The following is a 14452-nucleotide window of genomic DNA, read 5'->3' as shown; positions in this document are numbered from 1 at the left end:
CAAATAAATTGGTTAGTCTCTAAGGTGCCACAAGTATTCCTTTTCTTATACTAATGTAGTTTATTCCTCTTCCTGCACAGGAATAGCTATCCCAGTGTATGCACCTTTATCCCAGTGTATAATGGTATAAGCACCTTCATAGGAGTGGATATAAACTGTATATACCGGTATAACTCCATCCACTCCTTTAACTATCCAGGATGGCTAACCCACTGCAGCTTTTGTGTCTAGATAAGGCCTGAGTCCTTACCGCACTCGTGTGCTTTCATGCTGTTCTTACATTGTTGAGCTGTTTTCCCCCCTGTAAGCTCCAGAGGCTGTCACAATGGCCCTGTTTTCAGAAAGGAGGGTCATCAAAATCAGGGCATTTCCATTAGGGTCAAAGTAGCAGGTGCACAAGGAGAGGCCCAGAGACAGGATCCAACCTCAGATTGGGAATTGGGCCCTTTGCACAGAAATACTCATACGTGGCTGTGGCTTGCTGACCTAACCAGAAAAATGGAGCTCTGATCCCAGCAGCAACAAACAGGGACAGTAAACAGGAACAGGAGTTTTACACCATCAGTTACTGTCCAGGGGCATCGCCTCTGGAGATGGGACCCCAGCAGGGGCTCTGGGACAATTTGTATAATGGGGGTGCTGAGACCCATTGAACCAAACTGCAAACCCTGTATATGATTGAAACCACTTCAAGCCAGTACCTTTGGCCTCTGGTTGGTGCCCCAGGGAGCTATAGTCACGGGGGGGGGGCCAAGGTCCCGGTTTCCAGCTGGCACCTTTGACAGAGTTGGAGAATCCACCCGGTGCCTCCCCTGCATCAGCTGCTGCCCACCCCTCTTGCCCCCTGATTTACGGGAAATCACACCAGGAATCAATCATCCTTAATTTTTAACAGGCTGGGGCCAGAGCCAGCCAATGGGTACATCCCCTCCACCCCATGCTCCACCCTCAACAGCCCTCTGTGCCCTGAGTGCTGGGCTCGGGTTTGGACACTGATCACTCTGGAACACAGGAAGCAGGTGGGGCTCTGGGTCTGGGGTCAGATATGAGGCAGATTGTAGCCCTTTTTCACCTCTGTCAGCCCTTCTTCTCTCTCTCTCTCTCTCTCTTCTGCATCTGGTGTCTCTTCCTCCTTCTCCCTGGCTCAGCCTCTCAGCCCCTGGCTTTCAGCGAGAGGGGTGGGGAGCTGCTGGGAGTGAACCTAGCATCCACACTGGCCATGTGATGAGAGATTGCGAAAGAGACAGAATGGGAAGACCCAGAGTCACACACAGAGAGGGGGAGGCAGACAGACGTACGCACAGAAAGAGGTGCGTAGACAGACACAGGGACAAGTGGGGAGGGTGGGGGACAGACAGACAGACACAGAAGGGTGAGAAAGACAGACTGAGGGAGTCACAGAGTGGGGAGACAGACACAGAAGGGATGGACAGACAGAAAAGCAAGGAGATGGGGGAACAAAAGACAAAGGGTGTGGAAGGACAGACAGGCAGGGAGATGAGGGGGACAGACAGACAGAGGGGGAGGATGGACAGACAGACATAGAGATGTGGGGAACAGACAGGCCCTAAGATGAAGAAACAGATAGGCACAAAGGAAGTAGACAGATAGACAGACACAGAGATGGGGGACATACAGACAGGCATAGAGAGAGAGGATGGACAGACTGAGGGAGTGGACAAACAGGCAGATATAGAGATTGGGGGGCAAACAGGCACAGAGGGGGTGAGCAGACAGACATGTGGAGATTGGGGGACAGAGAGACAGGACAGACAGACTGGCACAGAGGGGGTGGCCAGACAGACAGAAGCCGAGGGAGTGCAATGGAAAGGGCATTGGGCAGAGCAGGCTGAGGAGGGGGCACTGTGCTTCAGTGGGGTGGGGGTGCACCTGGGGGTCCCAGCCTGCCCCAGCCAGGCCCAGCACTGTGGGCAGCTGGGCCAGGAGAGGGCAAAGGTGGGAAGGGTTTTCACTGACTTCTGGGCATTGCTTTGGCAGGATTCGTTGCCATGAAGAGCTGGCTGATCCTAGTGTGGCTGGTGACCTTCGCAGGCGTGAGTCCATCCTCCGTGCTGGGGGAGCCTTGTCCTTCCTGGGGAGGGGGGAGTTTAACCCATTGAGTACTGGAGATGAATGCTCCAAGGACCCTAGGGCTGGAGATACAGAGGTGCTGAGCACCAGGGACAAGCACTGATGTCAGTGGCAGCTGTGGGTGACCCACAGCCCTGAAAGTCAGCTCCCAAGTGGGGAGTCAGTGCCCCTCGAGTGGGCAGAGCTGGGCCCCAAACAGTGGAAGTAGCCAGAACAAGGGACTGATCTGAATCATGGGGTGCCACCACATGCCCACATGCACCTGCTTTGCCCGGGGCGTGGGGTAGGGCTCAGGCCAGGAAGCCCATAGCAGAGCCCGGCACCAGCTCCAGTGCCTGAAATCCCACTCTTCAGACTACAGGGCCAGAGCCAGTGGGCACAGCATAGCATCCTGGGTCTTTGCTCAACTCTGCCCCAATCCTGGCACATACTGGAGCCGCCTGGGGGTTGCTCTGAGCTATGCCAACTGGTAAGTGTCCATCTGGGGATGGTCAGCGCTCTGGATGTGGAGGATGTTTGGTTTATTAAACCTGCAAAACAATTGGCAAAAACAACCATTTTCTTTCATTTTTGCCTATATTTTTCTGCAAAACCTTTTGGGTTTTTATTAACAAAAAACAGAAAATAAATTCCATGTTTGGCCACCAAAACTACTTTTCCCCAAATCTGGGGGTTTAAGGCCCTGGAAACCCAAAAATTTTCACCTGCTTCGGCAAAAATTTGGGAGTTTATTGAAAATTTTCCAACTGAGATGTTACTTGTTTTCATTGCTGAAAACTGTAACATTTTCTGAAATTTCATTTATTTCAGCAAAAACCTAAAACTGGAAAAATGATGGGTTTTGGTGACTGAAAACGTTTTGGTTTCTGATAACTGGAAAGCAAAAAACTTTAGCCAGTTGGACAGAAATATTTGCTTTCACTGAACATTTTCACCTAAGCCCTGAAATTTTTCTGTTTTTGGAGACTGAAAAAATGGGTTTTTAACTGAGCCATGTCATCCAAAAATGGAGATTCCCCCCGCCCCTGAAATGCCATTTTGATTAAAAAGCCATTTTTTGTTGAAAAAACATTTTGAACAAAGAATATTTACCAGAGTGGTGTGCTCTGGCCACACCCACTCCCCCAGAGCTCCACCTTCCAGAAACTCCACCTCCTGGGAACTTCCCCCCAGTTCTGCCTCCTGAAAACTCCGCCTCTGAGAAACTTCCCTGTAGCTCCACCCATTGGGGATTTCCCCACTCAGCTGAATCTCCAGCTGGGGAGATTCAGGCAGTTCCTGAGGGGCAAGGGGCAGTGAATCCCCCCCTTAGTTGGTACCAGATCCAATTCCCCTTGATGCTGCCCTGCGTGTTGGTGCCCAGGAGCCCATCACACCCCTTGGGCCTTGGATCTCACTTATCTGATGGATCCTTCTTCTTTCCCCTATGGTGTTGGCACAGCAGGATTGGCTGGATGGCGCAGAAGGGGACAAACAGCACTCTGCTTCCGAGTTCTCCTTTCAAGCTACTGGCCTTGACTCCACAGGAGGTGAGGAAGCCAACAATGGGACCCACCTTCTGTTCCATCCCTGCCAAGAGGACCGGGGGAGGGATAGCTCAGTGATTTGAGCATTGGCCTGCTAACCCCAGGGTTGTGAGTTCAATCCTTGAGGGGGCCATTTAGGGATCTGGGCCAAAAATTGGGGATTGGGGTCTTGCTTTGAGCAGGGGGTTGGACTAGATGACCTCCTGAGGTCCCTTCCAACCCTGTTATTCTATGATTCTATGTGATTTGGCAGGAAGAAGCTCTGCAGATCCGGGAAGGGAGTAGAGGATGTGGGAGAGATGGAGGGGCAGGAGATCTAGGAGGGGTCAGGGAAAGAGGAGTCTGCAGGTTGCAGAGCTGCCTCCAGTGTGACAGAGAGAGAAGGGGAGGCCGATTGTGCTACTGGCATGTGTGGCCCAGGAGGGGTCCCTGAGAGACATGTACCACCATGCTGGGCAAGGGGCAGCGGGGGGGGGGAGGTGCACATGTGATGGCAATCCCCCCGGCACCCACCACAGGGGAGGCGAAGGGGCTTGCTAGACCTGAGAGGGGCCCTAGGAGCATGTGCAGTGACAGTGGTGCAACGTGAGTGTGGTGTGGGGCGGAAGAGGGGGGCTCTGCCCCTGGAGCTCGCTGCTGCCAGCTGGGAGAGGACTGGGGGGAGTCCTTCTCTCCTGCCTCCTCAACCCCTGTCCCGCCCCCACCTCCAGCCAGAGCCCTCACTCCCCACACCCCAACCCTCTGCCTCAGCCCTGAGCCCCTCCCAAGCCCCCCACCCCATAGCCCTCATCCCTGCACCCCAACCCTCTGCCTCAGCCCCTCCCACACCCCAAAACCTTCATCACTAGCCTCACCCCAGAGCCCTCACATTTTTACATTATTTAAAAAAATGTACAGTAACTCCTCACTTAACATTATAGTTATGTTCCTGAAAAATGCTACTTGAAGCTAAACGATGTTAAGCGAATCCAGTTTCCCCATAAGAATTAATGTAAATACGGGGGTTCGGTTCCAGTGAATTTTTTTTTCCAGACATAAGACTATATATATATAGACACACAGTATAAGTTTTAAACAAACAAATACTGTACACAGCAATGATGATTGTGAAGCTTGGTTGAGGTGGTGAAGTCAGGGAGTGGGATATTTCCCAGGGGATGCCTTACTGCTAAATGATGAATTAGCACTCAGCTGAGCCCTCAAGGGTTAACACATTGTTGTTAATGTAGCCTCACACTCTACAAGGCAGCACGAAGGGAGGGAGGGGAGACAGCATGGCAGAGAGAGACAGAGACACACAACCTGTGTGTATGTGAGAGAGAGAGAGATGTGCATTGCCCCTTTAAGTACGCTGACCCCAGTCTAAGCCATTGCCATTTTAAGGAGATCCGCAAGTTGAGACCGCAGCTGCTGCCAGCATCCTGAGCCCTGTCGTGTCTGCCCTGACCCCCTCCCCCCGCCGCTCTGTGGATGGGGTAAAGGAACAGGGGGCAGGAGCGGGGGGGACACACCATGACATTAGCACCCCTCTCCCTGCCCCATGCACAGCAAGCAGGAAGCTACCGGGAGCAGCTCCAAGGCAGAGGGCAGGAGCAGCACAGGGCAGTGGGGGGAGGGACAGCTGAACTTCCTAGCAATTGCTAGCCTGCTGCCGCACAGGGAACTCAGGGGAGCTGCCGGTCCACCCTGGTTCCAAGCCCCCTCCAGCTAGCGCCAACGGGCTGCTCTTCCTGCAAGCAGTGGCCAAAGCAGGCGGCTGCCAAGCAACGTTATAAGGGAGCATTGCGCAACTTTAAATGAGCATGTTCCCGAATTCAGAGGTTCTCAAACTGTGGGCCGTGAGCTCCATTCAGGTGGTCTGTGGGTAGTTCCTTCTAAGGTGCATGCCTGGGTGGCTGTACATGAAACAATGAAGGGCACCCACCTAAGTAGTGGAGCTGTGCAGGCCTGCCTCCACTAATTAAGTGCCTGGACGCTGGAGAAAATGCACTTGTAAGGTCAGGTGGTGGTCCTGGGGGAACTAAGGGGTAGGTGGGAGAGGGCAGTCGTGTGAGAAAAGGGGGTGGGGGGAATTGGTGTCGTGCGGGGCTGCGGCGGCCAGAGAAAGAGGCGACTTTCCCCAGCTCCAGGGCTGCCGGGGAGAGACAGCCCTCCTTCCCAGCCCCAGCTCAGGGGCTGCTGCGGTAGGGGAGAGAGGGTACATCCATCTCATTAGAAAGGTTAAGACTACTCTGTGACGAAGCGGGACTGTTCTTAATGTTTCCTCTGAATATTGTGGGGGTGCCTCAGTTTCCCCTATGCAGTTCTTAAGTATCTAGGTGGTGGGATAAGGGTGTATGATTGTTGCAGAGCCCTAGAGAGCAGGTGTGTGCAGGGGTCTGGACACAGAGAATGGCCAACACCCTGTTTTCTGGCAACTGATGGCCTGGCCCTTCCCCCCTGCAAGGTGAGAGCTATAGGTGTTGGAGAACAAAGGAATCAGGTGACCTCCTGGCCCGGGAAAGGGACAAAGCCCAGAGGAGGAGGAAGGGCTGGAGAGAGTTTCAGTTTGGGGCTGGCTGGGGACATAGAGTGAAGTGCAGACGGGGTTGTCTGGCTCACTGTCCCCCCAAAATGGACCCAGCTGAGGGGTCCCGTTCTCTGTACCTACAAGCTCTGTTTTAGATCATGTTCCTGTCATCTAATAAACCTTCTGTTTTACTGGCTGGCTAAGAGTCATGTCTGACTGCGAAGTTGGGGTGCAGGACCCTCTGGCTTCCCCAGGAGCCCGCCTGGGCAGACTCGCTGTGGGAAGCGCATGGAGGGGCAGAGGATGCTGAATGCTCCGAGGTCAGACCCAGGAAGGTGGAAGTTGTGTGAGCTGTGTGTCCTGAAGACAGTCTGTTCACAGAAAGGAGACTTCCTCAGAGTCCTGACTGGCTTCGTAGGAAGCAGTTCCAGAGCATCGCCCGGGGGCTCCGTGACATACTGATATTAAAATATGAGTTGTGTGCTTTTATGTCTAGAACAAAAAAATGTTAAGGGTTTTTTATCCAAAGCGCTTTACAATAGTCAGCTAACGGTACAAACAACATTTGGAAAGATCATTAAGTGGTCCACCAAGACCCTCAACAATTTTCAAGTGGTCCGCGAAAAAAAAAGTTTGAGAACCACTGCTCTAATTGATGAGCAATGTAACAACAAAACAACATTAACCAGGACGACTTTAAGTGAGGAGTTACTGTATATTGGCTTACAAGGCAGGTGTAGGAGGCAGTGGGGGGGTGGGACTGTTCTGGGCCCCACCAAAAATTATGCAAACCTGTCTCCCTTGTGTACCAGAGATCCAAAATATCACAGAGCTGGCCAAGGAGCTAGATGAGCCACACAACAAACCAGACAACGAGCCAGTCAAGGAGCTAGACAAGGAATCAGCCAAGGAGCCAGCCAAGAAGCTAGCCAAGGGGCTAGATAAGAAGCTGTCCAAGAAGCAGACCAAGGGGCTAGAAAAGGAGCCAGCCAAGGAGCTAGAAAAGGAGCCAGCCAAGGAGCTAGAAAAGGAGCCAGCCAAGGAGCCCACTGCTGCACCGACCACTGAGGCCACTACAGCACCCATCACAACACCTCAGCGGTGCCCACCCAGTGACCCCTGGGGAACCTGTGGGGACGACTCCAAGGAGGAGAGCCCCAGGGTTGCAACGGCGCTGACTGATTTTGCACTGAAGTTCTATTCGAAATTGGCCAAGGTGGAAGGCACTGGTTCCAATGTGGTCTTCTCGCCCTTCAGCGTGGCCCTGGCGCTCTCGCACCTCTTGCTGGGTAAGGGCAGTGCACACATACACAGCAGTTACACACACAGTCAACGCACATGCAGATGCAGCTGTCTCACACACACACACACCTGTCACACATACACCCATCACACATACCAACAGCTGTCACACACACGCACCTGTCATACATACACCCATCACATATACTCAGAGTTGTCACACACACACCTGTCACACATACACCTATCATTCATACCCACACCTGTTGCACACACACCAGCCACACATACACATACCACATGTAGCCATAGCTGTCACACACACACACCTGTTACACATATACCCAGCCTTCACACACACACATGTCACACATGCACCCATAACACCCACAGCTGTCTCACACAAACACACACACATACACTCATCATACATATACCTCTCACGCATACCTACAGGTATCTCATACACACCTGTCACACATACACCCATCGTGCATACCCACATCCATCACACACACGCACCCCTGTCACATATACACCCATCACACAGTCACCAGACATGTCCACACAAACATCACAGGACCAAACAGCCATCATGCATGCACACATTACCATCGCATGCACAACCATTGTGCACACAGCCATTGCATGCGCAGACACAACCATTTCACACACACACAACCACTGTGTACGTGCACACACACAACCGTTACACAAATCCAGTCAGCACACACAGAGCCATCTGACACATACACACACAACCATTGCACACACAAAGCCACCACACACACAGAGCTGGTCACACAACTATTGCACACACATTCAACCTCACAAACACAGCCATCGCTCACACCCACCTCTCTCTCACAAACACCCATTACACATACCCCTTCACTCACCCCCCCCAATTCCCCATACTCACTCCCATCTTGACAGGGCCATGTCCAGCTCTGCCTCCCTCAGGGATGGTGCACTGAGAGCCTTCTCCCATTGGCCATGGGCCAAAGCAACACTGCTGGGTGGCTGGGATGGGATGATGTTACCAATGGTACTGGGAGCCCCTGCTGAGAAGGGGAGGCCCGGCCAACCAAGGAAACCCCAGAGACCAAGCTATCCCATGGGGATGAGTCTCCAGCCCAGCTCCCAGTGCTACCCACATACGGAATTATCTGAGGCCAGTCCCCCTGCAGGAGTGGCCCTTGCCCCTTTCCCCAGCCTTGTCAATCTTCATCCTCCCATCTGAGAACTTGTTCTTCTCATGCAGGGGCCCGGGGCGAAACCAAAGAACGGCTGGAGTCCATCCTCTCCTACCCCTCAGATCTTGTCTGCGTCCACACTCCACTGCAGCGGCTCCTCAAATCCCAGGCCTTGATCTCAGCCTCAAAGTTCTTCCTCCGCCAAGGTGAGTGGGTGTGAGGGCTTCACATCGGTACTCAGGTCAGCAGAGAAACGCCAGTGCTTTGCTTTTCCCCCTGAGGATCTCAAAGCACTTTCCAACTCCTCCTCTCCAGCATGCCTTCAGGGAAGGAGGTATTGTCATGGCAGGGGTCCCAAGGCAGTACTGTTGCAGAGAGCCTCACAAGCTCTTTTTTTTTTTTAGCGAGCGAGCAAGTGTTCAGGCTTTGGAGACATGCTGTGTTGCTGTTAGTTTTGTAATGCAGTTTCTTTTTGGGAGGAGCTGTTACAAACAGCAGAAGGCTTTGCTCTCTGCCTTAATGTCTGTAACTAGAGTCAATTCTGGCGACAGATTTGCTTCCTGGGAAGTGGGCATTGGAGTCTGGACTGGGATCTCTGAAAGAGGGGATTAGCCTGAATGCTCTTTGTGACCACCCCGTTCCAGGACAGGTGGAGATGGTGTAAATAAACAAGTTATCCCCTTGCGATTTCCCCTGCAGGGCCCCGACATCTAATGCTGCTCAGCAGAGAGGTGATCTTACAGATGGGGAAACTGAGGCACTGGAAGGGGCAAGGGGTTGTCTAACTTCCTATGGTCAGGAAGAGGGTTTGCGATGTTGTTAGGGGAGTAAGGGGAGGTTGGTGTTGCACAGGTGGCAGAGGGGAGTTTGAGGGCTTCACAGGGCAGCAATGGCATTCGGTTCCTCATCCCCTTGCCTTCCTGGCTTGCAGGCCTGCCCCTGAATGAAGCCTTCCTCAACCAGTCGCTGCGCTTCTACAACAGCCGGCCCCAGGAGCTCAGTGGCAACAAGACCCAGGACCTGCAACTCATCAACAAGTGGGTGAGAGACGTGACCAAGAACAAGATCAAGAGGCTGCTGAAGGAGCTGGAGCCTGACGTCCAGCTGGTGCTGCTCAACGCTGTCTATTTCCAATGTAAGGGAGGGGGGCATTGCACCGTGCCATGCCCAGGACCTGCTCCCCTGCCCCCCTACATCCCCTCCAGAAACTCAGGTCCCTTGGACGCTTCCCCCCTCCCCCCTCAATATCCGAGTCTCCAGGGACATGCTCCCTCTGCCACTCCTGATAGACCCACCCCTGCGATACTTGCACCCACTGAGACCTGTCCCCTGAGATATCCGAGCCCCCAGGGAGCCCACCTGGAGCTCCCTGCCACAAGGGACTCCTACAGGCTGCTCATCCCCTCAAGCCCCCTGCCCTCGAGGGACTCCTCTGGGATACCCCTTGTGGCATGCACTGAGGGTGCTCCCCGGCTACATCTCCCTGTCCTTTTGCCCACAAGCCAAATGGAAGACGACCTTTAAAGTGAAGAACACAGTGAACGAGACATTCTACCGCCCGGGCCAGGCCCCAATCCGGGTGCCCATGATGACCAGCAAGAAGTACCCACTGGCATTCTTCAATGACCCCAGCTTGCAGGCCAAGGTGAGCCCCCGCGGGTGATCTGTGCCACACCCCTCTCCTCTTGGCCCCTGCCTTGCCTACCTTCCAATGGCAACTCCATTTTCCCCTCCTTCTCCCCTCCACTTTCTCCTTCTTGTTTTCCACCCCATCACACCTCCTCCATAATGTCACTTAGCGATGTCCCCTGTGCCCCCTTCTCCACACTCCTCTCCCCTCCCCACCTCCCATCTCATCTGAGTGAAGCCAGCTTCTCAGAATAGCAGGCTCAAGGTGCAGGTGGGGTGTGGGGATCTCAAGCTGAGGACTCTCAACTCATGGCATCCAATATCCATGGCTCCTCAGAGCGTGGATCCAGTAATTGCCCGGGAAGCTTTTTCTCCAGCACAGCATTGGTTCTACATGCAAGACACCCAGATATTCTGGTGCTGGGTGCTGGGATAAGACCCTAAGAGAGATGGTCAGCATTGACAACTGCAAGTCCTTATTGTCCCACATTTCCAACTGACCCTAGCATTATTTGCTGAGCTGGTCACAAAACACCAAGATTTTTTGTGGGAAAAGTCCAAAAATGTTTGTTTCCTTCATGATTTCCAGGCAACACATATTTCAGGGATTTTTTGGGTGGGGGGAGGGGTGGTTGGTTTGTTTGGCTGTGACTTTTTTAAACGAAAAACTAACACATTTCAATTCGTCAACAAATCAATTTTTTTGTTAGAAAGCAAATCAGTTGTTAGCAGGGAAAACACTGAGTTTAGTGCTCTAAAACCACTGTGTTTTGTTTCGAAAGAAAATTGGTTTCTGGCAAGAATTTTTTTTTTTTAATTGGTTTTCTTTAAGAATTTTTTTTGTCCTTTTGATTGGTTTCTGGGTAGAAAGTAAACATGGGTTTGGTAAGAGCAACAATCTAATTGCTTTTTGGTTAAAAAAAATTAGTTTTCTGTTAAAAAGGAAATCCGTTGTTTATGGGGTGAAAATTTTCAGTAAGAAACCCAATTGGTCTTTTGTTTGAACAAAACAGGATTTGGTTAAAAAAACAGGTTTACATAAAGAAGAAAAGTGTTCTTTGGTTTCAAACACATTTTTTAATTTGATTTTGGCAAAAAATATTTGTTTTCAGTTTTTTTTAAAAAGTCAGTGAGCAACATTTCTGGCTTTTGAAACCTGAAGCCATTTAATAGAAAATGTTCATTTTCCACTGTTTTGTCCCAAAATATGTTTGGCGGGAAGTTTTGGAGGAAATGTGGTTGAAAAAAAATGGTTTGATGAAAAAGTGTCACTCGGCCCTAATTGCCCAGGCGTGGGAGTGGACAGGACGAAGAATGGGAAGGGGGCGGGACTTGGGGACACAAAAGCATGTGGGAGAAATGGATGCTGTCCCAGGGATGGGGAGTGGGGCAGCAAAGGCACCATGTACCCATTCCCTGGCTCGCAGGGGTTGCAGTTGGTGGAGCAGGGTAGGTGTAGGCCCAAAGGGCCTGATCCCCAGCTGACCAAGACTGCAATCAGTGACATGCTGCTGGTTCACGCCCGCAGGTGTCTTGGAGGTCCCATTGAAAGGACTCCAGGAATAGGGGGATGGGGTGATGGGGGCCCAGCTGTGGCACAGGAAGGGATGGACGGGAGAAGGGGACGTTTGATCGGGGCTGAGGACAGGCCCTCAGCACAGAGAGGCCTTTGTGTCATCTTCCCCCAAGGTTGGCCGGCTGCAGCTGTCCCACAACATGAGCCTCATAGTCATCGTGCCCCAGCATGTGTCCCAGATGCTCGCTGAGGTGGAGCGGAAGCTGACCAAAGAGACCTTCACTGCGGTGATGAAGAAGCTGATGGACTCCCCCTTCAAGTCCACTGTGGTGAGCCTGCCCAAGTTGAAGCTGGACAGCTCCCACAACCTCATGGACATCTTGGGGGAGATGGGTAAGGATGGTGGCAGCAGGGGCTGGGCTGGGGGTACTAGGGGTGGGAGGGGAAGAGGCAAGAGAGCCCACTCCCCCTCTGGGCAGGAAGGGACATCAGAGCAGGGGTGTTGGTTGTGACATCACTTCCTGGAGGGGAATGGACGAGCAATGATGTCATTTCCTGAGGGGTAGAGTCAGACCACTGCTTCTGAGGGACCCATTCCCATGGCTAATCCACCACACCAGTGTCTACTGGGCCTATGAGACCAGTGGACAGACCATGGACCGACCCTACAGCTCCCTGGTTCTGAGTGACCCATTTCCTTGATTGATCTATCCCATGTCTGATGGATAAGTGAGACTGCTGGATGGATCATGGACGCCTGGTTCCGAGTGATCCATCTCCATGGCCAATCCAACACACCAATGTCTATTGGCTCCATTTGACTTTTGGACACATCACAGGCTCCCTTGGTTTGGAATGACCCATTCCCATAGCTGATCAGTCCCATGTCTCTTGGTCCCATGAGACCACTGGATGTATCATGGGCTCCCCTGGTTCAGAGTGGTCCATCTCCATGGCTGATCTCTGGCACTGGTCTCTACCCGGGGTGAGGGTGGGGTCTCCAGGACTGGGACAGACTCCTGGGCACTGAGGAGTGGCTCCTACATCCTCCCGTCTCTGCCTGTTCTCCAGACTATGGCATTTTCTATGATTCCAACCTGTGCGGCATCTCAGAGGCAGAGGATCTGTTGGTGACGAGCGCTCAGCAGCGGGCCATGCTGGAGCTGAATGAGGAAGGGGTGGAGGCCGCGGCTGCCACGGCCTTTTCGGTGGCCCGCACCGCCTGGGTTTTCGATGTGCAGCAGCCCTTCTTCTTCGTGCTGTGGAATGACAACCACAGCTTCCCCGTGTTCATGGGCCACGTCAACGACCCCAGAGTCTGACCCAACCCCCTCCATGCCCAGTTCCACTTGCATGGTATGCCCTGGTGCCATAGGCACTGAACAGTGTTGCTTGGCTGTGACGCTTTGGTGTGGGGGGTATCTGTCTGTCTGTCTCTCTCTCTTTCTCCCTCCGTACATAACCATCCATGCATCCCCAGGCACTCCGTTCTACCTCGCTATCAATCCCACACACAGCATCTATCAAGGGACTGACCTGGGAGACAGTGTAGCCTAGTGGTTAGCACAGTGGACTGGGACTCACAGAGACCTAGGTTCTGCTGCTAGGCGACCTTGGTCAAGGGACGGTCTAGCTCTATGCCTCAGTTTCCCCATCCACAAAATGGGGATAATGATCCTGACCTGCTTTGTAAAACACTTTGAGATCTGCTGATGGAAAGGACTGTAGATGAGCTAGGGATTATTATTATCTATCCATGCATCCCCAATACGTAGCCTCTATCTAGCTATCTCCCAATACACCCCATTCATCACCACAGTCTGTTCTCTCTGGATTTTCCTTCCATCTCCCTCTCTCTTCTCCCCTCATCCCCTTTGTTCCTCCCTCTCCCCACTTGACTGTCTGTAGCCTGTGACCATCCCAGGCTCGGACCTTCTGAAATGTACAGGGAAGAGCTGATCTGTGGGGGGTCCCTTTTCCCCACTCCCTTGACTCTGTCCCCCTCACAGCAGCCGCTGCCTCTTTCAGCAGTAAATAAAGTCTGAAAACTTTGGCTTCCTGGTGTCTCTGTCCCACCTCCCAGAGAGCCTGTAGCCAGAAGGGCTGCGTGAGGGCAAACTCTATGGAGTGGAGGGGGTGAGGCTAATTTCACTGGTCCGGTTAGCTCCCTGGGTGGTAAATGTAGGGGCACAAGGGTAAATAATGCCTTGAGGGGTCATTATCCAGATCTACTTACCCCCCACACAAGTTGTTGTCACATTGAATTCCCCTGGAAGGACCTGGCTCAAGGATTTCCTAGGCCAAGATCCTAATATGATCTACATACATGTACATGAGAGATCCCATAACACCAGCAGATGCCTCCCTCTGCCCCTCACTGCCCCCCACTCCATCTCTTTTCTTGCCCTAAGGAATCCCCATATTTAGCACCATATCCAATGGGGCAGCCCCACTCCACTCTCCAGCTGGTATAGTCCACCCAACAATAGCTTGACGGCTGGGGGCGGCACCCATTGGAGGCAAGCGGAAATTAGCATGCAGCGCTTGGATTGGCCGAGTTGAGGACTGAGCATATTCCGCTGCGGTATAGCCAGCCAGCGTGTTGTATGCAAATGAGCCAAAGAGCTGAGATGCAGGTATACAGTGGTCGCAGGACTAGAAAAGTTGTGTGTTTTATTTAAAAATATACTCGCCACCAAAGCCTCTGAGGGGGGCCACACCCCGGTGGGAAGGTGAGAGAGGC

The 14452-nt window shown here is 52.6% G+C and overlaps 1 protein-coding gene across 1 annotated transcript; it reads left to right on the top strand.

Annotated features, from left to right (window-relative positions):
• Positions 1–915: 915 nt before the first annotated feature.
• SERPING1 (serpin family G member 1) lies at positions 916–13762 on the top strand. The gene is given in 11 exon segments (XM_027830624.3): positions 916–946; positions 949–972; positions 975–1019; positions 1999–2054; positions 3533–3620; positions 6939–7415; positions 8633–8770; positions 9496–9699; positions 10067–10209; positions 11883–12102; positions 12781–13762. Coding segments are annotated over 11 exon segments (1677 nt in total). The 3' UTR covers positions 13032–13762.
• Positions 13763–14452: the final 690 nt, after the last annotated feature.

Source organism: Chelonia mydas, chromosome 6 (genome assembly GCF_015237465.2).
Source record: "Chelonia mydas isolate rCheMyd1 chromosome 6, rCheMyd1.pri.v2, whole genome shotgun sequence".
In the NCBI taxonomy this organism is placed as follows: Eukaryota; Metazoa; Chordata; order Testudines; family Cheloniidae; genus Chelonia; species Chelonia mydas.
Note: the sequence above shows the minus strand (reverse complement) of the source record. Positions and strands in the feature narration are given on the sequence as shown.